Source organism: Debaryomyces fabryi (genome assembly GCF_001447935.2).
Source record: "Debaryomyces fabryi strain CBS 789 chromosome Unknown contig00147, whole genome shotgun sequence".
NCBI classification, from domain to species: domain Eukaryota; kingdom Fungi; phylum Ascomycota; class Pichiomycetes; order Serinales; family Debaryomycetaceae; genus Debaryomyces; species Debaryomyces fabryi.
This window is the reverse complement of record NW_015385573.1, coordinates 1-25,019: the sequence shown is the minus strand read 5'-3', so window position 1 is coordinate 25,019 and position 25,019 is coordinate 1. Positions and strand designations below refer to the sequence as shown.

General features: G+C 35.8%; 11 protein-coding genes across 11 annotated transcripts; 5 read left to right on the top strand and 6 right to left on the bottom strand.

Moving 5' to 3' along the window:
• Positions 1–238: 238 nt before the first annotated feature.
• Positions 239–814, bottom strand: AC631_04855 (uncharacterized protein; the record flags this gene model as incomplete). The annotated part of the gene is made up of 1 exon (XM_015613684.1): positions 239–814. The coding sequence occupies one exon, from the start codon at positions 812–814 to the stop codon at positions 239–241; it is 576 nt and encodes a 191-aa protein (XP_015465498.1).
• A 190-nt stretch (positions 815–1,004) lies between these two features.
• Positions 1,005–2,213, bottom strand: AC631_04854 (uncharacterized protein; the record flags this gene model as incomplete). Its single annotated transcript, XM_015613683.1, has 1 exon — positions 1,005–2,213. One exon carries the CDS (start codon positions 2,211–2,213, stop codon positions 1,005–1,007), a length of 1,209 nt encoding a protein of 402 aa, XP_015465497.1.
• A 199-nt stretch (positions 2,214–2,412) lies between these two features.
• TUS1 (Rho family guanine nucleotide exchange factor) lies at positions 2,413–6,864 on the top strand (the record flags this gene model as incomplete). Its single annotated transcript, XM_015613682.1, has 1 exon — positions 2,413–6,864. The coding sequence occupies one exon, from the start codon at positions 2,413–2,415 to the stop codon at positions 6,862–6,864; it is 4,452 nt and encodes a 1,483-aa protein (XP_015465496.1).
• Positions 6,865–7,041: 177 nt separating this feature from the next.
• Positions 7,042–7,851, top strand: AC631_04852 (uncharacterized protein; the record flags this gene model as incomplete). Its single annotated transcript, XM_015613681.1, has 1 exon — positions 7,042–7,851. One exon carries the CDS (start codon positions 7,042–7,044, stop codon positions 7,849–7,851), a length of 810 nt encoding a protein of 269 aa, XP_015465495.1.
• A 238-nt stretch (positions 7,852–8,089) lies between these two features.
• Positions 8,090–8,614, top strand: CNB1 (calcineurin regulatory subunit B; the record flags this gene model as incomplete). The annotated part of the gene is made up of 1 exon (XM_015613680.1): positions 8,090–8,614. One exon carries the CDS (start codon positions 8,090–8,092, stop codon positions 8,612–8,614), a length of 525 nt encoding a protein of 174 aa, XP_015465494.1.
• Positions 8,615–8,908: 294 nt separating this feature from the next.
• AC631_04850 (uncharacterized protein) lies at positions 8,909–11,035 on the top strand (the record flags this gene model as incomplete). Its single annotated transcript, XM_015613679.1, has 1 exon — positions 8,909–11,035. One exon carries the CDS (start codon positions 8,909–8,911, stop codon positions 11,033–11,035), a length of 2,127 nt encoding a protein of 708 aa, XP_015465493.1.
• Positions 11,036–11,111: 76 nt separating this feature from the next.
• SEN1 (putative DNA/RNA helicase) lies at positions 11,112–17,009 on the bottom strand (the record flags this gene model as incomplete). The annotated part of the gene is made up of 1 exon (XM_015613678.1): positions 11,112–17,009. One exon carries the CDS (start codon positions 17,007–17,009, stop codon positions 11,112–11,114), a length of 5,898 nt encoding a protein of 1,965 aa, XP_015465492.1.
• Positions 17,010–17,245: 236 nt separating this feature from the next.
• Positions 17,246–19,960, bottom strand: ZCF32 (Zcf32p; the record flags this gene model as incomplete). Its single annotated transcript, XM_015613677.1, has 1 exon — positions 17,246–19,960. The coding sequence occupies one exon, from the start codon at positions 19,958–19,960 to the stop codon at positions 17,246–17,248; it is 2,715 nt and encodes a 904-aa protein (XP_015465491.1).
• A 204-nt stretch (positions 19,961–20,164) lies between these two features.
• Positions 20,165–21,229, bottom strand: AC631_04847 (uncharacterized protein; the record flags this gene model as incomplete). The annotated part of the gene is made up of 1 exon (XM_015613676.1): positions 20,165–21,229. The coding sequence occupies one exon, from the start codon at positions 21,227–21,229 to the stop codon at positions 20,165–20,167; it is 1,065 nt and encodes a 354-aa protein (XP_015465490.1).
• A 201-nt stretch (positions 21,230–21,430) lies between these two features.
• On the top strand, positions 21,431–22,957 carry AC631_04846 (RBR-type E3 ubiquitin transferase; the record flags this gene model as incomplete). The annotated part of the gene is made up of 1 exon (XM_015613675.1): positions 21,431–22,957. One exon carries the CDS (start codon positions 21,431–21,433, stop codon positions 22,955–22,957), a length of 1,527 nt encoding a protein of 508 aa, XP_015465489.1.
• Positions 22,958–23,030: 73 nt separating this feature from the next.
• AC631_04845 (uncharacterized protein) lies at positions 23,031–24,725 on the bottom strand (the record flags this gene model as incomplete). Its single annotated transcript, XM_015613674.1, has 1 exon — positions 23,031–24,725. The coding sequence occupies one exon, from the start codon at positions 24,723–24,725 to the stop codon at positions 23,031–23,033; it is 1,695 nt and encodes a 564-aa protein (XP_015465488.1).
• Positions 24,726–25,019: the final 294 nt, after the last annotated feature.

Sequence of the window (25,019 nt, the reverse complement as noted above, 5' to 3'; positions counted from 1 at the left end):
TCATCTGAAAGATAATATTGTGGTATCAATATGATATATTTGTTACCTCAAACACCATAATAAATAGCCCTAAATTAATACATATTATAACATACTATTCACTTAGATATCGATATTTCTACGTTCTGTAATTATTTAAATCATTCTATTATCGAAAGTATTGATGTTACTAAATCTATTAGAAACTAGCACAAAATCTACTTCGAAACTAATATACATTAAGATTGGCTCTATTTATCTACTTCTCAAGGATTGCATTCAAAGTATCTTCGTCAAACATATTACTTCCTGATTGCAAGGTCTTCGCTAACATTACCAATGATTTATCCGTGAAATCTGGCTTCTTTCTCAACTCATCTAAGTCATTACTAAAGCTTGAAGCCATCAACATTAAATATTCATTATTTAATTGATCTTTATCTTTAGATAATGTTTTCTTCACTTGATTGATATCGATATTGCTATTCTTGGAACTGCCACCGACACTTGTTAATTTACTAGTTGTAAGCTTTATATTGGATAACTTTTCATGTGTTTCATTAGTCAACGGTTCGGGACGTAACTGGTTTTGCTTATTTTGCGAACTAACATCACCCTCTTCATCAGAGGTAATATCGATATCATCTATGTTTATGCCTTTTATTTCTTTTATAGGCTTTGCTTCCTCAGTAGCATCATCCATAGATTCATCAGAAGATGATGATGATGACGATTCTGAATCAGACGAAAAATCTTCAGTTCTTCTCTTCTTTCTTCTTCTTCTATTACTTTTAGGATTTCCTATCTTCTCATTTTTTACTTGGGCAGCTGCCATACTTATATAATTGTCAAATATATTATGATATGCTAGTTCTTTATGTCTTTTAATCAGATGAATTTTTTTTTTATGTAATTGATGCGTACTGTACATAAGAGGCCAAAGTTGCAAATATTCATTTGGACGTATATAATGATATTCTATGACTTATATAACAGAGTTAATAATATAACCAGCTTACTGATATTTATTTCTTACTTTTCTTTGAAGACTCGCCAGTTTTTGAAGAAGACTTTCTTTTTTTTACCATCGAGGTCAAATCATTGACAGCAGGTTTCTCAGGCTTCTTTTTCACAATCGATGATAAGTCGTTTACAAGATTAGCCACTGGAGATTTATCATCGCCGTCGTCGCTAGGCGCACCTAAGATGCCCTTAATGATATTCATTTGCTCATTTTTGAGGTCTTCTGTTGGATCTCTTTCCAATTCCTGGTATCTCACTTCCAAGTCCTGCACCAAGTCATCATTGTCTTTCCTCTTAGCAGGATCCTTTTCCTTGCTATTTCTGTCCTTTACTGATTCAATTGCGAGCCTCATTTGTTCACAAGCCTTCGACCTCAGCTCTGGATCGTCGACGCAAAATTCCAACGCAAGCGATAATTTATAGTGTGATTCAGAGATCAATGACGAGTTTTCAGGATTGTAAAGCTTGAGCCTCAAGTCCAAACAATTCTGCAAATCAATGGCAGACTGGGCGAAGTTTTCGGCCTCCAAGGACACCTCACCTAATAAATCGTATGTTTCTGAAAGTTTCTTAGTCAAGATTATAAATTCGTTATCGGTCTCCTCGTTATCTTTCGACAAGTACGGACTCTTCAAGTTTTCACCTTGTTTCTGTACATTTTCAAGCTTTTTTTCAAACAATGAACGTGTTAAGTCCAAGATCTCCCATGCAACTTCAAAATCACTCTGTTCTTCTTCCTCTTGTGGCGCCTCCTCATCTTTATCTGCATCATTTCCAGATTCTCTTTCTTCTTCCTCCTCTTCTGCAGCTACACCGCTATTTTCGTCGTCTTCTTCTTCGGCCAATGGGGCATCATCGCAAAATTGAAAATTGCCATCGTCTTCCTGCTCTTCTTTCTCTTTACTTTCATCCTCTTTTTCTTCTTTTTCTTCATTAGTAGCAGTGCCACCAAATACCTCTGATTTCAAAACTGCACTCTGAAATAATGATTTCCCATACAACAATAATAAATCTGCGTCTTCTTCTCCATGCTCATTACTGTAGTTTTCGCAAGCTTCAGCGTACTTTTCTGATGCATCGTCAAATTCCTTAGCAGCATATAGCTTTGCTCCCTCAGCAACCAATTCATTTATCCCATCTGAGTATGCCATGTTCAATTCTGACCTATATTCCAACTTGTATCTCAGTATAACCTTCTTCTTTCTGACCATAGTTAACGCGTCGCTTATGGTTCCAGTCCATAACTTTTTTTGTGGAGTCATGTGACGTTGACCTTGCTATCATAGACAACCGTACCATCATAACAAAGTACGATGGATAGTATAGAGTAATCAGAACCTGTTTGCAGAACGTAATTGGGACGCTAATGAACACGGGTAGTTACAAGATAATATTTAATGACAACTAATAATGTCAAATCATCCGAATGATCAATATGATAAGCTAGAAAGGTCTAATGGGTCGAAGAATTCGTTGAGAAGGAAGCCTCCACCTAGTTTAGATATTGCCAAGGAAACTAAGAATAAACTAATTATACCTTTGGAATCGACACAATTCATGTCGCCACATTCTCCTGGGATGCCAGAAAGCAGGAGTGTGCCGGTGCCAATAGGAAATGGGCATCAACAGAAACTCAGCATTGACACCGACAATTATGCATACAACGAGGAAACTCTTCCTGTAGGAAGACAAAGTTTAATTGGAGGGGGAGTTTATGAAAGCGAATATGGAGGAGAATTTACAGATGAATCATTCATGTCGTTCGACAGCCCAAGACCGATGGGACCCAAGACATTACCGGGGTTTGAAGAGTATACGACCCCAGTGAAGCCGCCAAGATTGCCCCTCAGACCCCAGAATGAATTTGTGAGGCGTGAAAGTCAACCAAATCTACCATATCCGACTAATGATATTCAAATTGAACTTGATTTATCGGATGATGACGATAATCACAGCCAAAACGATAATTACAATTTCTTCTCGCCAGAATTGACCCCGTCAAGATTGCATTATTCATTCAATGAACGTAACAACCATCAATACACACCATCAAAGAACCAAACTACTCCACCAAACCATCGTACGTCAGAAATAATATCACAATCCTTGAACACTCCGACGAAAATACCGTCGTTGAACGAGTCAAACACATTAGGCATGCCAGTGCAGGGACTACAATCGAGACATGTTGATAGGGATAGCAGTTTTTCCGATAATTCAGGCCGTTCTAGTTCATCTTCGCCAAATTCTCGTAATTCAAAGTTCTCTATGAAGATGAATAGCATAGGTGGAACGAGTGCAAGTCCACCGAGACATTCATCACCCACAAGATCTTATACCATGATCATACCTGAAAGAAATTCACCAACGAATGGAAACTATATGGAAAGAGTATATTCTGAGAGGCGAAGTAGTAGGTCTCCATCCCCGAAAAAGGCCTATGGAAGGTCACCGTCACTAATTTATGACCATCAACCATTCAATAGTGAAGCTTATTATGATAACAATAATAGTCTTGAAGAATTGGAAAATAAGTTTGACAGTGAGCATTTAAGACAGAGACGATGGAACTCCTTGGATACTGGAGAGACGAAATCAGATATCAGTGATTACCAATACTACGATGACGAAGATCCATACAGTGATATGCCCGAGACCACGACTACTAATTATTTTGACTATTCTATTCTACCTGATTTGCCATCTACCAATACTTCAGCTGATGGACAACCTTCATCCCCATCTAAAAGAATAACTTTAAATTCCACTTTATCATTTCTTAAAAGAGATTCACAGCCAAATCTTCCTTCTCCAACCTCCACAATTAGGCGAAGAAAAGATGATGAATTACCACCTGTCCCGCTTGATTTACCACAATTACCATTCACATCTTCATCGTTAGCAATGCAACATTTTAATGCATGTAAAGATATTTGGTCCTTAAGTAATATTTTTGAATGGTGTTTGAAGTTGAAAACATGGTTACATGACCTGTTTATACCTAAAAGGGAATTTAAAAAGGCTTTAATAAAATTATTAGTGTTTTATAAAAGAGATATTCCTTTGGACATAATAGGGCAAAACGTCGATCAGATAATTTTTAGCCTTTTAGAAGCAAAAGCAATCTCATATGCTTATAATAATGACATTATAGATAACGATGAGGATGATAACGAGACGGCAAAAAAAAGAAATCACAAGGATGAACTTGGAGTCATAATAGATGCTAACATTAACGTTAATGGTGTATTACCAGATTTGACGAATTGCTACTGCCATGATGAAGACCATAAGTCTAATGTAAATAATAATGATCAGTCACGTAAATTGAAATGCTATTCTTCTCAATGCCATTTGAATCAGGTAATAGATCACGAAATTCAACTTCGAAATACTAATATAAATGAAATCGTACTTGGTGATGACTGGGCATCGCATTGGAGATTGACCGCTGAGGATTTAAGAAGATTTGACAAAACTGTTTCTAAACGTCAATCATTAATCTTCGATTTATTAAAGTATGAGCAAACATTCATACAAAGAGCAAAGTGTTTTGTTGATATTGTTGGACCTGATTTTATAAAGGCTGCTCAAATATTGATAGGTTCTCATGAAATTATCCTGATAAATAAATTTGAGGATGATGTACTTAAACCTGGAAAAGAATTGATTCAAATTCATGAGAAGAGTTTATTTGAACCTCTCTTACGTATATTGATATCAGATGGAAGATTTATCAAAGCTTTGGTTGATATTGCTGACATTTACTATAATTGGTCAAAAGTTGTTAAAAGTTCTTTATTAAAGTACATGAGTACAGTGCCGATGATTGAAGATTTATTGAAGAATGAGAGCATGAAAAGGTGGGTTGACGTAGAGGTAAGAAATATCCAAAGGGTAAAAGAATTGAAAGTAAACGGATCATTGCTATTTATGAGTACGTTCAACTCTCGTTACCAACAACTACCATTGCAACTTTCTGATATCAGGAAACTGTTTGATTCCCAAGAGCCGGAGTATGTCTCACTTACCAAATCTATTGATAGTATTAAGAGATTAGGTTCTAAAGTTAACGAAATGAAAGTACATGCCGACAACATTCATGCTTTGAAGAAAATTCATAAGCAATTAATTTGGAAGAACAATGTTAATCATGTCAATGCTAACTTGGGGTCTGAAAATAGAAGATTTTTTCATAGAGGTGACTTGACCAGAAAAGGAGATTTGAAAATCAATTCATCTACAAACCATCTAATTCTTTTGGATAACTTCTTATTTATCACTGAAAGGGTTAAGAATCCAAAAATGAGCCTGTCTAGCTATAAAATTGTTGAGAACCCAATTGCAATCGAGTTACTCGTGTTTGAAATAAAAGAGAAAGAGTCTATAGCGCCCACTTTAGAGTTGAAGCCGATCACAAAGTCATTGACTACTCTGTCTAATCCAGCTTCACCAGTTCATGCCCAAGAATTTTTGGATGGCGAGGTTGAGCCTGCGTCTTACCCATTTAAATTAAGGTTTGCTGGGCGTGGAAAACATAATGCCTTCACGTTTTCAACTAAAACTGAAAGAGAAAGAAAAGATTGGATCAACCATTTCTCCATGGCTAAAACCAACCTCTGTCGCAGGCTTCGAAAAACTGAGCCTTACAAACTTAAAACAGTGGCCAATACTTGTTTCGCATATGATATCAGCAATAAGATTTCTAAATTACAAGTATGTGCACCGTATGATCCAATTGAGGAAGCATCAACGGATGCTTTAAATAAGTTGAATGAACTTGGCTGCAAAGGTGATATTTATACTTTCAATAATGCAAGGAGTTATATTGTGTTTAGTAAGGCCCAAAGTATCACATCATTTGAGTATAGTAATACGAAGTTTTATCTAGTAGGACTTGCAACAGGTGTTTATTGTTGCGATATGCAGAATAGATGGAAAAAAGTTATTGGTGGAGCAGATATTACCAAGATCAAAGTAATAACGTCTATAAATTTGTTAATTGTACTAGGTGGTCGACACTTACGATGCTATTCGTTGGATCTGGTCGTGGGTGTGTATTATAATAAGAAGGAACATTTAAGCAGTATATCATTGTCAAATGAGCACGTATCGTTCTTCGCTGTCGGGAAGCATAGAGAGATTAATATGTTGTTTTATGCGAAAAAGAAAACTAACTCCTCAGGAACAACCAATTTCAAGGTTTTGATTCCTGAGACAGATAATGACGGTATGTTTAGTGCGTTTAAGGTCATAAAGAAGTTCTATGTTCAAGCGGAATGTTACGGCATAAGCATATTCAATACTTCATTCGCAGTGCACACCAACAAGGGGTTTGAAATTCTAGAACTTGATAAATTGCTCCCCAGATCTATTCCTGAGTTCCCTCATAACGAGTCTTCAGGTAAGAAAATAGATGGCTTCAGCAGAAGGTCAATTACTGGCGGAGTCTACAATTCAGGCGTAGACTTGGTAAAAAAGGCTGTTCATTCAACAAATGTCAGGCCAATGGGGATGTTCAAATTGAACAACAATACAGAATTCTTACTAGTCTACAACGATTGTGCTATTTTTACCAACAAACACGGCAAGCTATCACGGTATTCGATGCTCAAATTTGAGTTTAAGGCTAAGGCAATCGCGTTCATTAATAATCACTTATTCTTAGTCTGTGACGAAGTTATGGAAATATGGTCCATCAGTGACTTTGTGAACGGATCTAATAGGTTAATTCAAGTTGTAACAGGGAAAGATATGAATATGCTTAATAATGAAGATAGTGTATATTTTGCAATGGCCAATCCCAAGGTTCCTGGATTGCAATTACTATTCGAATTGCAGCCTAAAGAGGTTCTTTTATAGTACATACATAGTAATATATCGAGTTTTTATTCATTCTCACTCAGAACGCGAGCCGAGGTCCACTTTTTGTGGGGAAGCAAATGGATTTCACAGACTACATCTTTATATTTATTTCATATAGCGTACTTAATAATTAATTTTTCCTAAGGAGATAAATTAATTGTATTGGTAGCAAATATGGTTGAATATAATGTTAATGGAAAAGTAGCGGTGATTACTGGAGGTACTAGAGGATTAGGACTTTACTGTGCGGAAGCATTAGTAGCCAATGGTGCTAAGACAGTTGTTATTACATCACGGAAAGCAAAGGCTTGTGAAGAATCTAAGAAATACTTAGAAGACGTTGCAAAAAAGTCCAATGAATCATGTAAGATAATTGCCATTCCAGCGGACATCAGTGATGAAAAACAATGTAAGGAATTTTTTGAAAAAGTTTCGAGTCAAGTCGACCAAGTAGATATTTTAATAGCCAATGCAGGGGCTAGTTGGGGAGAACCTTTGGAATCACATCCCGTATCTGCTGTCAAAAAGGTCTTGGATTTAAATATTGTGGCAGTTTTCCACACCATTCAATTATTTACACCATTATTGGCCAAGTCTGGCACCAAGGAAGATCCATCGAGGATTTTGATTATGTCGTCCGTCGTTTCGCTTGTTGCTTCTGAGCCCGTAGGCACCTACGGTTACTTGGCTTCGAAGGCAGGTGTTTCTCACTTAGGTAAGAACTTGGCCTTACAATTGGCTTCTCTGAACATTACTGTTAACATGTTAGCCCCAGGATTTTTTCCAACGAAAATGTCCAATGGCTTGTTAGAAGCTTCTGGTGGTTTGTTAGAAGAAATCAATCCAATGAGACGATTAGGAGTTAAAGAAGATATTCAAAATGCTACATTATTCTTGTGTGCGAAACAGTCCAACTACATTAACGGGATCGTGTTACCAATCGATGGTGGTGCCCACTTAGCTGGAATGCCAGCCAAGTTCTGAAACACTTCCATTTCTCCCTTAGTTTAGACCCAATATATATAAATATGCCATCATAGACTTCTTCCCAATGATACAAGGCTTGTTCTTGGGCTGATAATTATTTACTCACGTGAATTTGACCATAAAAAAAAATCACAACGTATCAGCTAGAAGTAACAAAGCAAGTAGTTTATCAATAAACCAAGCCATAGGAGGTAACGTTCGAGTAGGATAAATATATACATCACTATTATTCAGAATGGGAGTAGCATCGTCAAAGATTTTGGAAAATCTCATGGAAGGTACAAACTTCGATAAAGAAGAAATAGAGAGATTAAGAAAGAGATTTATGAAATTAGATAAAGATGGATCAGGAACCATAGACAAGAACGAATTCTTGACCATACCGGGAATATCGTCAAATCCTTTAGCTGCAAGATTAATGGACGTATTTGATGAAGACGGAAACGGCACGATCGATTTTCAAGAATTTATAATGGGGTTATCAGCATTTAGTGGCAAGACATCTAAACTTGACAAATTGAAGTTTGCGTTCAAGATTTATGACATTGATAGAGATGGATATATTGGAAATGGAGAGCTTTTCATTGTTATGAAGATGATGGTGGGTAAAAATTTACAGGACGAAGAGTTGCAACAGATTGTCGATAAAACGATGATGGAAGCCGATGAAGATGGTGATGGACGGTTGAATTTTCATGAATTTAAGAATGCCGTCGACTCCAAATCGGTGGCGAATGCTTTAACCCTTAATATGATTTAGGATATCCGTACTTTTTTTTCATTCCTATTAATATGAGTAAAGACTTATCTCTATGATGCAAAACGTCATTTTTTGGTTTGGCCTGATATCTCTATCATCCCAAGTAATGTATAGTATATGATCATGAATTACATTAATTAAATTGTCGTAGGTTAAAAAAGGTCTTTGATAGTATAAAGTAGTTTTGTGTCACATCGAGTGACGTATTGATAAGGCTTTATCGTTCGTCTTTTATCACTCCAGAACATCTACAGTCAAACAACTTGATGCATTGGGAAGCATATAATTCAAAATATGACCGATAGTCTACCCAAAGTCAATACATTTGAGTCCATTAATTTAGGTTCCACTATAGGGAGAGCTAAAAAGAGCTACGATTCGATGGCTATTAACAACAGAGTACCGGAATCCGTTTCAGCTACATCTGATGATGATGAATTAGACCCCGAAGAATTTCTATCTCAGAACCTGCCTGAGGCATTAAGAAAAGAAGGAAATATTCCAAGTGATAATTTTGAGGATTTAGACAAGTTGGGTATTTTAAATTCTACAACTATTCTTGGGGATAGAGATACAAATAGGTATGTGGATCAAATAAACAATAGCAACACTATTTCTCCTGTAACAGAAATTGCACCACAGATTGGGATCGATAGCACTTCAAGTCTTGCAGACTCTAAGGCTTTGAACAGCTTACAGTTTCTGAGCCAAAATCCTTTCGATATGGCAAAATCTAATTCGGTTTATTTCCCGAAGTTAACTTCAGCGAAATCAGGGGAAAAGGCGTCTCTTATAAAATCTTTGCAGGAAACTAATAAAACTCTTCAAAATGAATTACACGGGAGTATTAAGCTACAGAAGAAATTGCTAGATAATGGTGAAGATACAAGCAGAGTGAGAAGCTCCATATCACGTAATTTTAAACGACTTTCGGAAAACTTTTACTCTTTAAATGAACTATACTCACAGGAAGTTAGTTATAATGAATCATTGCATGAAAGCTTTAAAAGGTGGGACAAGAGACGTGAGAAGATATTGAACAAGATTTCATTAATTAAGAGTAACAAGAACAAACATGGATCGAAACTAGAGAAATTACTAGGTGAATCTGATATCATAGATAACGAGATTTTAGATCTTGAGAGGAAACTTACAGGCTTAAAATCGAAGAAGAAACTCATAAATGCTGAAATCGAAGACACTAGTTCAGTTTTAGAAAGTCGAACTTCGAAATACGTAGAGACGTTTAGAAACATAGAAAGGCAAGGGTTTGAAGCTTTGAATGAATTTCTCAATGTAAATAATATGCCATCTAGTGAGTTGCACAATTTTGTGAAGTATGTTCCTGTTGATGTAACCTTCTTAAATAACTATCAACAAAGCCTGAAGAATGACATAAACGAACAGTCGAGTGAGAATACTCCCTCAAGAGTAAAAGATGCTCATAAGAACGAAAGTTCTAACGATAAGAAGGGTGCCGAATCTATTGGTATGCAACCATTCATTGCCCCTGAATTATCGAATGATAAGAGTGATAATTCTCTTGCCAATCACGGCCACGGGCTTACTCCGTTCGAAGAGGGCTTTGAAAAAGGATCTAAAGTTTCATATACCGTTCGCAATCACTTGAATAATTTTATAAAATCATTAGTTTCCAATCCGTCGATTACAAATGAAGTATTACCTTCAGCAAGACAAATTGATGATATTTCTAATACCATAAATCTGAAAATAGATTTGGCATCTATATTGGAACTTTTAGATATTAAAGAGGAAAGCTCACAAGAAACCTTACGTTATACTTCCAAGCAGGCTACGTTGTATCATGAATATGGAAATGTATGGGACATGGTTGTGGATCTTATTAAAAGCCAAGAAAGTAAATTGCTTTCTCAGTTATCGGAAAGCTCTCTTTCGAAAGATGCATTGGACAAAAATATAATATCTATCATGAATTCCACTATAGAAAAGATCAAGTCTTTAGTTTCATCGCTGATAACCCATTCTTTTATTCTCAATTCAAACCCTTCAGCTAATGCGTTATTTAAAAGTATCATTCATGAAGTCAAAGCAATCTGTTCTGCTTTGGCTGTAGCTTCTGGTGACGATGGCCATTTAGAAAAAGTTAACGAATTCAAAGCTCTACTATCTACAGCGAAGCTGAACCCCAACAATATTAGTAGCAGCCAACTCCAAAGTAAAACTAACAGACGACTGTCAACATTAAATTCTGCCACGTTATACAAACCTATAAAAACCGTTCCCTTGACGGGAACCACAAGCATAAATTACCTTTCTTCGGGATCATCTAGTTTATCGTCTGATATGATTAAAGAAGAATCAGCTGGAAAATTCAATATAAGGGGGAATGATAATCAAGGAATATTTAATCCGAATTCCAAGATGGTTAAAGAAGAATAAATAATGTCTTTTTATCTAAAATAATGTGATGAAAGTGTATTATATATATATATATATTATTTATTTATGCATTATATTAACGACGGGGATTAGGCCTCTTTTTGTTAATAAATATACTAGACGTCTTCTTAGTAAATTTTGGTTTTGGAATAGTACCAGAGGAAGACGGAATATGTTGCTTGGAGAAATTGGATTGTCTATTATCTTTTGAGATATTTGTATCTTTATCATACATCTTAGTTCCATTGGATTCGAGAGGATTATAATTTTTATCAGAACTATTCGATGTTTGATCTCTATTTTGAATTGAACTCTCTTTCAGATAACTATTTTCATTATTTTCATTCGATAATTTAGGGGAATCAATTTTGGATGATTGAGCTTTAGAGCGCTTGGATGCATATTGCTCATCATTTTCATGCTCTCTTTTATTTTCAATCCTTTTTGGATTTGGTGCTGCAGGGATCAGCTTAAATGCTTTTTTCAAAAAACCAGGGTAAGCTTCACTGATGGCATCCCTTTCGGCAGCATCGTCTAATAGGCGCTTCCAAACATTGTTTCTCAGTAAAGATTTCTTATTACCAAGAATCCATAAGGAGGTACAAGCACGAGTCAAAGCAACATTCATACGACGGATGTCACTCAAGAAACCAACATTACCTGAATCACTTGCACGAACACATGACATGATTATAATCTCCTTCTCTTGACCTTGGAATCCATCAACAGTGTTAAAATCAATTTCTGAAAGTATAGAATGGCCATATTTTCTTTTAAATACATCCTTAAGGGTTCTAATTTGTTCCTTATACGGCGAAATGATACCTATTCTACCACTAAATTCTGTCAGAGGTAAAATTTCGATCAATTTATCGACCAACTCTAGAGCAACTTGAGCTTCTGCATAATTAAATAAAGAACGAGAGAGCTCATTCTGCTGATGCTTACCAACAATATCAAAAAACATGTATGGCGAAAGTGGATAATCTTGGTGCCATGGTCTAGAGTTTTTCGCAGCCATTCCGTCTCCATCATGTAAACGTGAAAAATAAAATTCAGAGCTTGGGAACTTTGAAATTTCTGGGTGCATACGATATTGAACGTCTAAAAGATAAACAGACTCAGGATACATCTTTTGCATTCTGACAAATAAACTCTGTTCATAATTAAAAGAAGCGGCGGCTTGCGACAAAACAGTAGGTGGCAATTGATTCGGATCACCTACCATAATGCACTTTTTACATCCGTATCTCAAGGGAATAATTGCAGATAATTCCACACACTGACATGCTTCATCGATAATTACCTGATCAAATTTCATCGACATATTCGCTAAGAAATCATGGGCAGAACCTGATAAAGTAGAGCAAATAATTTGTGAATTATTTAAAATTTTTGCTTGTAATTGACGCCTTTCAATTTCTTTAGTACGATATGCAATTGAAATTCGCTCTCTTTGTTCATCCAATTTCTTCGCCAATTCATTTCTTAATTTATTAGTATCTCGTAACTGTATTTCTAATTCCTTTATTTCTTCTTCCTTCAAGTTAGGCTTCCTCAATTCCTCTCTTAACCTGTCTCGCTCTGATATGCACTTAGTATGTTCCATTCTAATTTTTGGGTCACTAGTCGTATTAACAGACTGAGCTTGTAATTGCTTGTCAACTAATTCTTCCAAAGTCAAATCTCTCACCGCAGCATTTATAGCATCACTACGACCCAATCTTACAACACGGGGAGTTATGAATTCTCCCTTTGAAGTTTTAACACCTTTACGTAAACGCAACACTAATTCATCTACGGCCGCATTACTTGGTGCACAAATTAAAATTTTGGGTCCATTAGAGTCGACTTTACCATTTGTAAGAGAATTAGTATCAGATGGGCCCCTGGGAATTGCAATAGTACCTTCTTTTTGTTGATGTGGTATGGAGTATCCTACAATTCCAAGAATAGTTTTAGTTTTACCAGTACCTGGGGGACCTTGGATTAACGAAAATCCTTCACTATTATATGAGCCCATGATAGCTTTAGCCTGAGACCTGTTTACGTCATACAACGATAACATTCTATCAGCATCAGAATCATTAATGTCCATCGGCTTGTTTGGTCTCGATTGGAGAATTGAATCGCATAAGTCATAATATGGCAACCCCTTCAATGAAGAATACTCTCTTTCAATTGTAACCATTTGCATTACACGCATAGCTGTCATAAGTTTCTTAGGTGTGAGAATGCCCATCATAGATCCTTGGGGATATACTCTTAAAGTAATGTCACAATAATCAGCATTTGCAGACTTAATCTCTCTCACCTTAGCTAAACAGGTTGTAGTTTGAGGTGACTTCAAATACGTTGCTACCTTTTTCAAATTAGAAAATTGTTGGTCACTAGAATCTCCCAATACCAATAAATCAGAATCGCCTATCTTTCTATCATTAAGTTCACTCTTTTTTACGGATGCATAAACGTCAAAAAAACCATCACAGCTAGTTCTACTTCCAATCAAGAGTTCAAACGGCATTTCTTGACCTGTTTGCTTGGCAGACTGAATTCCTTGCCAACATTCAAGCATTAATAAGGGTTCTATCGTTTTAGTATATTCTTTTGCATCTGCATATACATCCTTAGTTTGCTTATAAATCTCACGTTCATCGGTAGGATAGTTACTAGTCGAATTATAGTTCCACCTAAGAATGGTGCTGTAAAGTGGCTTTAAATTAACATTCAATCTCATCCTCATATTTTCTTCTTCTTTCCGTTCCTGGTCTACTTTTCTGTTTCTATTTGCTTTAGTAACGGGTTTCCCATTTATATCAACTTCAACGACTTTTGGTCTTGATTTTTTCTTGTCAACAAATAAATCAGAAAGATCAACATCTTCATCGCCTTCTTCTTCAGATGATTCTGAGTCAACTCTTTTTCTTCTTAATGATTGTAACGAACGACCAACAGGTGTTGCCCTCTTGTTATTGAATCCTGCGGGCCTTGGTGCCGCCGGGGCAACACCCAAAGTTGGTGATAATGACGATAAAGGCTTGGTAAGAGAGGACCTTGAACTTTTTAATTCTTGTCTAATTGCTTCAAGGCCAACAGATTTGAATCCTTTTTGAGGAGGTGCTGGTGCAACAGGAGGTGCTGACGTCACAACACCGAATCTACCTAAGGTCTGTTGCTTAGGTTGTTTAACGTGAGTTTGATATTTATAGCTAGCTGGTTCTGGAGTGGAATCTGTTTCAGATGTAGTACGAGTCTCTTGAGGAACTTGCCTAGATTTAGTCTTTTGTTGCTCGGTTTCATTTACTATAAAATCAACCAAGTCGTCATCAAATTCTCGTGCTTTAGATAAAATTTGCAAACGTTGCTGATCAGTGAGTTTATTGTTGAATTTTTTTGCCTTTGCTCCATATTTTGCAAATGTAGAAATGAATTCCTTATCAATAGAATATCTAAGTTCTTTTGCTAAATCAAGTCCCTTAAACACCAAATTAACACAAGAATTCAATAAAGACGAATCTCCTAATCTTAACCAGACAATAGCATAGGTGAAGGTATTCATAAAGGCTCTAAATAAAGAATGCGATCTATCGCTAGTCTCATCCAGAATTGTGGAATGAATGATTCTGAATGAATCCAATAACAAATCACTTAAATCAAGGGTATCTCTTGTAAATTCGATTAATTCTTCCAAGTGATATTGGGATGCCCATACTAAAGTTTTCCGGTAGACCATAACAAGAAACAGCCAACATACATTCCATAGATTTTCCAAGTTTAACTTATTGTTTTCAGCATTGAAAGACGTAATGAGATAACCATTCAAAGGGTCCGAAAGAGCTTTAATGACGTCCATCAAAATTCTGATAATTTTCGGACATGGTTCAAATGCAGCCATCCTGGTTAGACTTTTTATATTCAGGTTAATGGCAATCAACGTATAATCTAAATTGAAATCAATCAAAGCTTGTATTGTTTCAAAACGTCCACCTACTCCAACGTCAAAGACTTGGTAGACAACGTCAAGAGCAGCTTGGTTTACATACGGAGAGAAAAGAGAAGACCAAAACCCGATCAGGATCGCTTCTTCTCTGCCGAATATCTCTTTTAAAGTAGATGGATCAGCTAAGCCTAATTTCCCAAGTATAGTTTCCCAATATTCCAATATCAGTGAAACGTTAGAATTGTGCTGATTACGGGCTTCATTAAAACTCTTATTAGCGGGATCTTCATTTTTTTTCGAATTAATTTTGATAACATTGCAGATAAATGTTAAAGATTTAAAAAGACCAATTCCTAAATTGACGTTGGTATGAATCTGTTTTCGAGATAAGCATTGCCATAAAATTGGAAACATATCAAAAGAAGTGGGGATTTTGTCATCCAAAAGGAGGATAGAATTTTGTGCCAAAGCCAAAATATCATACGAAGTGACTCTTAGAATTAATTCAACTGCTGAAACTTGTAACGATGATTTCTCAGTCGAAGCATCGAACGCCATATCAACCAAAACCTTTGACTGGTTCTCGATAGCCGCTCTAGCATCCCTTCTTTTAAGTAATTCTACAGAAAAGCCTTTATCACCTAGTTTAATTTCATTGTCATTTATAGCAAAACACTGTGATAGCAAAAAATAACCTTTCTGATAAAGGTCAATCGTTCTTTTTTCAGCCATTTCTAAATTGATAGGTCTCTTAACACTATTAGGCGATAGCATGAGCAAAAACATTCCTAGCCTGACGCATGCAGTTTGCTTTTGAGATCCACTTAAGGAATCGGATAAATTTTTCATCCATGCCAATGCTTCTTGAAGCCTAACATCGGTTATTGAATCTTGGTCACCATTATTTAAGCTGAACAAGTAGAAACTAAAGTGTGGATTTCCCAAGACAGTATCCAAGATATTTACAAAGGAATAAGGCGAACAATGGGACCAAAATTCGGTTTTGAGTGTAGAAAGAAATGTTCCTAAAACTTTCAATAAAATCGGGAGCGGTTCATCTAAAAACGACATGATATTATTGAAAAATACCCGAATCAATGAATATAGCCTTATGTTTGTATACTTGCTCATTGCCTCTATATCACTGGGTTTATTTATCTTGTTTAAAAATGCATCATTTTCGAAAAGGTCATATATCTTTAAGAAGTTTTGCCAAAACCGAATGCATGTATCATTAGAAAAGTACTTAGAATCTTGAATCTGATACAAATGAATACTAAATTCATCAACGATAATATTATCTAGCTTATCCGAAGAATATTTAGTAGATTGTTCTTTTAATGCATCTATCCATTCGTCTGCCCATTTTTTAGAGTCGTCCAATCCTTCAAACATTAAATAAATAGTACCGGGTAATAAATAGGCGGGAGATGGGAAATTATCAGTGTCACGTAGGTATTTAAGAATTTTGTAGAAACAATTTCTCGTGTCTTCGTGGTTCCTTAGAATATTCGGTCCCATCAAGCATTGAATGATAGCATTTGATATTCTAGGCGTAACTTTAGGTTCTTTATCAAGTTCAATTTCCGTCTTGAAAGGCATCATAACCTCCACAAGTCTCGCGATTTCCCACTCCAATATAATATTCAAAAACTGATTAACTTGTCTTATAGGAATATTTCTATTCGTTGCAAAATTGTCACGAAGAGTTGACTTCCCTCTATTAAAATACCATATACATTTTTCACACTGATCAAGACTACCAGCCATATTAGGCTTAAGCCATTGCAAGACATCGTTATCCAGAAAAGAAAATAGAATCATAGTATGAACAGCTACAGGATACATGTATGGATCGCAAAACCAATGACGTCCCGAACTATTGTCATTTAAATACTTAACACATCTTCGCAAGACAACTTCTTGAATCGAATTGTTTCCCGGTTCCTTATGTGTAATTAATATATCATTTACTAATTGATCGAATCCTTCTGGTTTACGGTCCGATGAGTGATTCAATTCTGGTTTTGACATTAGAACTTCAATCACGATTTATAAGTTATCAAGTGATCCTGTAAATTAGATTTTTCTCTAATCTAATTTGAACAGCCGATCTTATATTCTAGTTTAATCCTTTCCAGAATCACTCGTTCTTAGACTATACGAATAAGTATATATATAATATTGATCCATCAAAGAAAAAAATACCTACGCGTGTAGTAACCATGGAAATCTATCTATCCTGCACGGATTTTATTATACAGAATTCTCTATAGGAGTGCTACATCGATATCTAATTCTTTAGAGGCAGCTATCCAATCTTCTCCCGTGTCCCAGCATCTCGACATTATCTGAAGACTTTTCATTGCATTAACATTGCCCATTTCTGTAAGCTTTGTAAATCTATCATAGAATAGTTCTCTCATATTTGGATCTAAAGTTTCACAGGCAGCACAGAATAAACAGAATATAGAACAGATTTCTGCAGACGATTTTGATTCAATAGTTAAATCCAATATCAGACCAATTCCTTCAGCCAAGTCTTGTATTATTGGGGATTCACGGGGTACACGCAACACCCGACGGTATAAGTTAAGAAGGCCCATATCACAGAAGATTTTATTTGTAGCTCTAAGAATGTCGTATTGCTGCATTATGTTGCTTAAATTGGGAGGTGAGTCAGTCTTTTGGGATTCCTTTTTGCGCTGAATTTTGTAATCTATGATACTGTCGAGTTTTGCCTGACGTCTGGCTTCGCCAACTTCGTAAGCACTTGTAATGCTTTCTTTTACCTCTAAAGCTGCAGTAATAATAGTTATTGGTAGCGAGCTGCAATCGGCACCAGCCTGTTCTAAGTACGAATCCGCTTTTCTTATAAGCAATGCGATATCGGTTAGTTGAGGCAACACACGTATGTCAAATCCCAACAAATGGTCAATATCACTCTTTCTGTCAACTTCTACTGAATTGCTATTGAGATCAGTTAAGTTAGCTACAGATTCAATTGGCAGATAGTGGCCATTTTCAGACGTTAAATACTTATGAGAATTCTTAGTAGCAGATAATGCACCCATTACATCCACATAGATAAACCATCTCATCAAAAAAAACGCTATGTCACTTTCCTTGCCTCTTGATCTCTTGCTGGATGTAGAGGAAGGACTGCTTTTATCCGATTCTGGACTTTCGCAAGACAAAAAGCATTTTCTTGCCATAACTATTTGCCTAGCACCTAATGCATGTGTTCTATGTCTGTCAAAATCATTCGATTGAAAAGACTCATAACAAGAAAGCAATAAGACCGTAGCTAAAGTTCCGTCTGATGTCGCTTCATTCTTATCTTTCAATAGCTTTAACAATTCATTACATGATCTTGCTAATAATTGCTCGACAATTTCTTTGGGAATATTATCTGGTCCTAGAAGCAGCGACCTAATAGAAGCTGCAAATGCTAATAATGTGGTTAAAATAGATGGATACTCCATAGCCATTTGTGGTAAGAGTACTTTGAAAGGATTATCCGAATAAATGTACGATGGAGCCGGCACTAAGTTTTGAGACGCAACATTTACCCAAAAATGCATAAGATTACGATAAAAAGGCACCTCTATTAAAATTTCAGGCAAAGGAACAAGCAGTGGTGGAATAGATTCAAATAATTCAGAAGGTGTTAGGATCTTGTTGTCCTCATCTATGGAATCTCCAGAATTCATAAAATTCAGGTCAATACCAATATCGTGAAACAGTCTCTCGATGCTTTCTTCGTCATTTTCATCTTCTTCTATTTCCCGTATCTTCCTACTACTCCTACTACCAATATTATACGCAAACTGTCGGGATGAGTTTAGTGAAGATAAAAAATCGTTCAACAAATTTGATTTTTGTCTCTCTGGAAGATAGGCCTCTATTTTTGCCAAATCCTCTGAGTAATTATTAAATAATTCATCCTTCATTTCTATTCTTGACACAGGTCTGCTTGTCTTGGAATCTAAAATGTCAATGTTTAAATCACTTAATGGGCTCCATTGTGTTGGAGTATTGAGGACTTTGTCTGTAAGATTTGAATTCTCGTCCATATTCGAAAGCATAAAGTTATTTAAAATCTCTGAGTTTTTCAAATTAAGCTGATAGCCACCGTTAGAAATCCTTTCAAACTCATTTGATAAATTTTCTATACCTGTAGAAATCTCAGGAATGCTGTTAATAATAGAATTTAAATTATCTTCTCTTGGAGTTTCAATCTTAACTGATGTTTTATCAACGATGCTTTTAGGAGCGACATTCCCATTTGAATTTGACATGCTATAGTTATCATTATTTGCTGCTGTTAAGTCTTGATTGGGTGGACTGGCACTAAAGGTACTGAAATTTTGTTGCTGTGGAAAGGTGTTGAAATCGCTCAATATTGAATCTCCACTGGGTGTTGTAAATGCGGGTGGTGAATTGAAAACATTCATTAAATTTCCTGCTCTTGAAAGTTCTGCTTCTTCGAAATAGCCATTTGGTTTCGAATTTTTCTCGTAGAAGTCCTCTGGATTGGCCTTGTTTTGATTGGTCTTGTTTTCCAGGCAACCCTTAGCTCGAACTGTCGAATTTTTTCGTGAAGACGAATTTCTCCATTCACTATTAGAGGAAGAATTGATTTCACCTAAATTTGTTCCTTGGACAACAAATTGTATCTTATCATTTTCCTTCACTTGTTGAGAATTCAATTCCAGCTTGATTCTTTCAAATTTAGGGGTCTCATTCTCCATGCTTAGCTTGTTTAACTTCGTCCCATTCTTATATGGCCTTCCACCCCACGTTAACTTTATAGAGTAATCACATTTGTTATCTGTTTTAACACAATAGGAGCATTGAGGCTTCTTCTCGTCACACTTGATCTTGAGTCTTTTGCAATTATGGCACCCATTTCTTGATCTTTTGATCTTAGGCTTCTCCCCATATTCCGAGGACAGAGCCCTTTTTCTATTGCTTATTGTCATATTACACGTTATATGAGCAAATTATCATACGATCTAGCGAGTATTTCTGAACAGTTTATACCCAATACGGGTAACTGAATTAGATCCAATTTTTCAAAAAATGATAACGAGAAAATACGATCGCATAAAGATTCCTATTTAGGACATACATATTATTTTGAGTACTCTAGCACAATCTATACATACATATAAATACTAACTATATCAATAATCTCTTTTGTTTTTTGGAGAATCTCTGTCAAGCAAGCCTCCACGCAACTTCTCGGTATCTCTTTCAGTATATCTCTTACCAAATAAGATAGTAAGTAATCTTTCATATAAACGATAGAGGTACCCAGCTACGATAAGTAAACCTCCGATAATAGTAGCTAACCTTGATACAAATTGAATAAATGGAATTCTCTTTTCGGATATGACTAATTTTATTGGTTCGAATTCATACTTGAAGAAAATACCAGGAATACCATCAGCCCTGTTATAACGATTAATTTTATATACATTGTGTTGTTCAGTCAAGGAATATTGGTTTGTATCGATTATCATGCCTAATTTCTCATAAACAGTAGGAACAACTTTGGAGTAGTACTTGTACGCTTGTAGCTTTTGTTCCGTAACTTTACCAGTAAAGTCTAAGGGGTTGTTGATGAATGGATAGAAATCACCATACGAAAATTCCGAAATGACATGTGTGAAATTCAATGCTTCGTATGGAACGACCAGTCTTCCATCGGAATATCCAAAGCCTTTTCCAGTGATATGGAAGTCTCCTTTAACTTGGTTTACCGGTATGGAGCCAAAAATATGGCATGCGGGAGCTCCTTCATTCATATGGGCACCTGCTACTCTGAATTCGGCCCTCATTGTTTCTTGCATAACATGGTCTAAATCAGGTGTATCATGATCGCTATTCTTACTGTTTATTTCAAAGTGCTGAGGTAAAAAGAAATTGGTTCCTTCGAAATTCAATAATTCTCCCGCCAAAAATCTGTCGTCGGTGATGTCCATGACATTGGTATGAAGAAATTCACACGGCATTGCAACCAACATATCGATATTAAGAGATAAATCTGACTTTATTTTGTCGTCGATTGTAAATTGATGGTCCACATATCCACCAAGGAACCCTCCTATTTCTACCCAAAGAATCAATAATCCACAGATAATAGTGATTAACGTTGAAAATCCACCTCTCGACGATCTAACCGTATGCTCTGCATCGACTTTTGGAAAAGCATCGAAAGTTCGTACCTTAGTAGTAAAAGATTCCATTGAGAATATTATGAACGAATCTTGAAGATGATGCTAGGGTGCCGTTATCTTAAATGAACTAATCTTAACTAAGTATAAAACGTAAACTTTTCAATTCGTGTTCATTTTTCTGCGAGAAATTTAATGCGATTAAATCTCATCTCTACAATTAAAGAATCAAGTAGATAACGTCTCAATAACTTCAGCTAATAATGAATGATCATGGATACAGAACAATTGCTGGATGATAATGTGCCTGAAGAATTTTCTGATGATATTAGAATACAAGAATTGCAATCTTTAGAAGCGATATATTCTAACAAAACGGACATTGATTACAAAAATTTGACAGGATGTGCCACCATTCCTATACGGCTTGAAAAAGACATTGAAATCATCTTACATGATGAAAACTTACAAGCTTCAGATAAACAAGTAGAAATGAATGTGGGTACGGAAAATACAGATAGGCATATATGGAAAGATAAAATTAAAAACCTTCCTCCCATACAAGTTAAGTTCAGAGTGACAGAAAAATATCCTTTTGAAGAGCCACCTGAATTTGAAATTAATACGACAGTTTTATCAGATGGTGATGTGGCGTCTCTTTATTCAAGTTTGCATAAATTATGGGATGATTTTAAGGACCAAGTTCTATATGCACTGATTGATTACATACAAGAAAAAATTGATAACCATTTAGAAACACTAATTGGTTCACTGATAGATTGTGGAACTGATATCGAAAAGTATCGGAATTTTCAAGAATTCAATGTATCAGAAGTAAAATCTCAGTTTGATAATGAAACATTTACGTGTGATATTTGTCAAGATGATTTTAAAGGCGCAAATTGCTCTAAGTTTGATTCATGTGGTCACGTCTTCTGTAATGGTTGTCTTTATGACTATTTTTTATCGTTAATCAAAACGGGAGATATTGACAAGGTCCATTGTCCTCATTTTCAATGCACTAAGAAGTTTATTCAACTAAAAGAGAAGTACTTGAGATTGGACGGTATAAATATAGATACATTCAACTTCAATGAGTTTAAAGCTAACATCATGACTCCACCTATAACATTTGAGTTACTATCTAGAATATTGAATTTTAAAGATTCGGGTTCTGGCGCGGAAGCAATGGTCAAAAGGTATCAAGACCTATTCATAAAACAACAGTATGATCTTATTTCGAAATTGTTTCCTGCAAGGTTAGTTTCATGTCCTAGGGTTGGATGTCCAGAGCAAATATTTAGAGAAAATACAAGTGATCCCCTAGTGATATGCCGAAGGTGCAAATACGCATTTTGCAATGATTGCCATAAATCATGGCACGGTTCCTATTATAAATGTGTCAAGAAGAACAAGAGCCATATGTATTCTGATATTCCTATAGAGGAATTAGACTTGTGGCTAGAAAGTGAAGAAAACTCAAAGGATCGAATTAGATTGGGATATCTTTATGGTAAAGCTTTGATCCGTAAGATGGCTAACGAATATCTTATGGACAAGATGTTCAACGATATGTTGAATGATGAAAACCAAGGTTTGAGAAAATGCCCCACTTGCGAAATCATTATTCAAAGACTTGATGGCTGTAATAAAATGTGCTGCTCATCGTGCCGTACATTTTTTTGTAATTTATGTGGCTGCTATTTAGATTATTCTCGGCCATATGACCATTATAAAGATTTTGAAAGTCCTTGTTATGGTAGGCTATTCGAGGGTATGCCGGGTTTGGAAGAGGAATGATGATTTAAATAAAATCTTACGACATTTGTATAAAAAAAGAAATTAGTATAATAAATAAATATATTCTTCCTATTTATGTACTCTTTGGAATTATAGGGGGTCTCGAATACCTGTAACATTCTCTAGATAACCTTCTTCTTCGGAATTCATAAGTCGAATCCAGGTTGTCCACCCCATCTAATTTATCATATATCCAACCTTCTTTTTCATCCTCAGGGATTTGTAAGTAAGGATTGTTGATATTTCTTTCCCTGAAAAACTTTTTAGGCTCAGTGTCAATCGTCCATTTATTGGCATATCCCATATCAAATTTCCAATCGGGTGGAGGCAAGACTTTGGATAAATCATCAACTCCAAGAGGCCTTTTACCTGCTGCTCTCGCGTGGTTTTTAATGTCAAACATATTACTTGTATATCTATGAAAAGACCATTGATTATTCAGCATGTTCTTGTTCTGCAATTCGTACACTTCTACGATCCTTACCTCTGCAGAATCATCAATAATAATATCATGTCTTTCAAATCTCCCATCATTCTTTTCAATTTTCTTGGATTCTTTTTTCTGTCTTGCCTCTTTTGATAGCTTTGACTTCTTAATACTCATGATATATTTCTTACTATTTGGATGACAAATAACAAGTCCTGCCCACCCCGATTGAATAAAAATTAGTCTCCAAGGAATAAAACGTCCAAATACCAATACTATAGAGGTGGCAGCAATCACACCATAGAATATAAAAGTTGAAAGTCTTTCATCCTTAAATCCGGCAGTCTCGTACCAAAACTTCTCTGCAGCATTAATCCCATTAAGAACATCTGTAGTCAAATTTTGCAAGTCTCTCATGTTTATAAACAAGGCCATTTGTGATTTAACATGACGAGTTTTATCCTTCTTTTGAATATTTTCGTTTACATCACCGTCTTTTAGTTTTGAGGCTGGTACTGGCTTCTTGCTGAACATACCAGATACGTCAGAAGATTTTGAACTAACAGGTTGGAGAGAATCAGACTCTGAGCCAGACTCATGATCATAGTTATTGCCAATTAAATCTTCAATAACACTAGTGTCATTTGACTGGTTGAAAAAATCAAGTATAGATTGCCCTCTTTTTTTAACCTTTATCAATTCTGGTGTTTTCATGGGATGTCTATGGATATACGCTGGTAGCATTACCCCAAATATAAGGAAAATCATAGGATAAGCCAATATGAGATGTGGCCATAAGCAAATTGAGGTATACAATACCAAAAATGATAAAGTCTTAGTAGGCTTTCTCCAAGTGATAATGTGTATTACGCCGTATTGCAATACAAAAAATGAACTCATCTTTGAACTCAACCTCTTGAAATTAGATGAAAGTATCCTAATTGATAGATTGGGCTTCTTGAGTCTTTCAGGATCTGACATTCTCTTTTCAAGCATCTCTTTCTCCGGTCCCTCCGTTGGAATGGCATGTTTCAATAGCTTCTCCATGAATCTATCGACAAAATGAGAAGACTTGCTGTCGTCCATTTCCGATTCCAATTCTTTCAATTGGTTCAATTCATCTTCAGAGTATGGTAAACCATCAGTTTCGTCTACAGTTCTTCCTTGATTAATTCGATCAATTCCCAAACTGATAAGAGAAGCTGCTGTCCCTGCCGCAATTCCTTTATTCTTGCCTGAATTATTTCCAGCAATATCACTTGTTTTATCATACATCTTTGAAAGAACCGTCGAGGCCCTTTCTCGGTACTTGGAGTTATCCTTACCAACTTTGCCTGACATTATCAAGTATAGTTAGGTAAGTAGGATATAGTATAAAAATGATCAAAATAGTATCTTATACTGTGGGGACGGTGCGACAAAATATTGTAGCTTCACATGATTCTCGGTATAGCAAGAATTCCTGAGTTACACGATAATAACTTCATTTTATAGAAACATTTGAAATGTTATAAGATTGGTCTGCTTACCATTCTCTCTCTCTAATGGTTTATCAAGAGTGTATTTCGTACTTGTAGAGAAAGAAATAGCATGTGAACATATAGTAAATCACACTACCGAAAAAGTACAAAATAT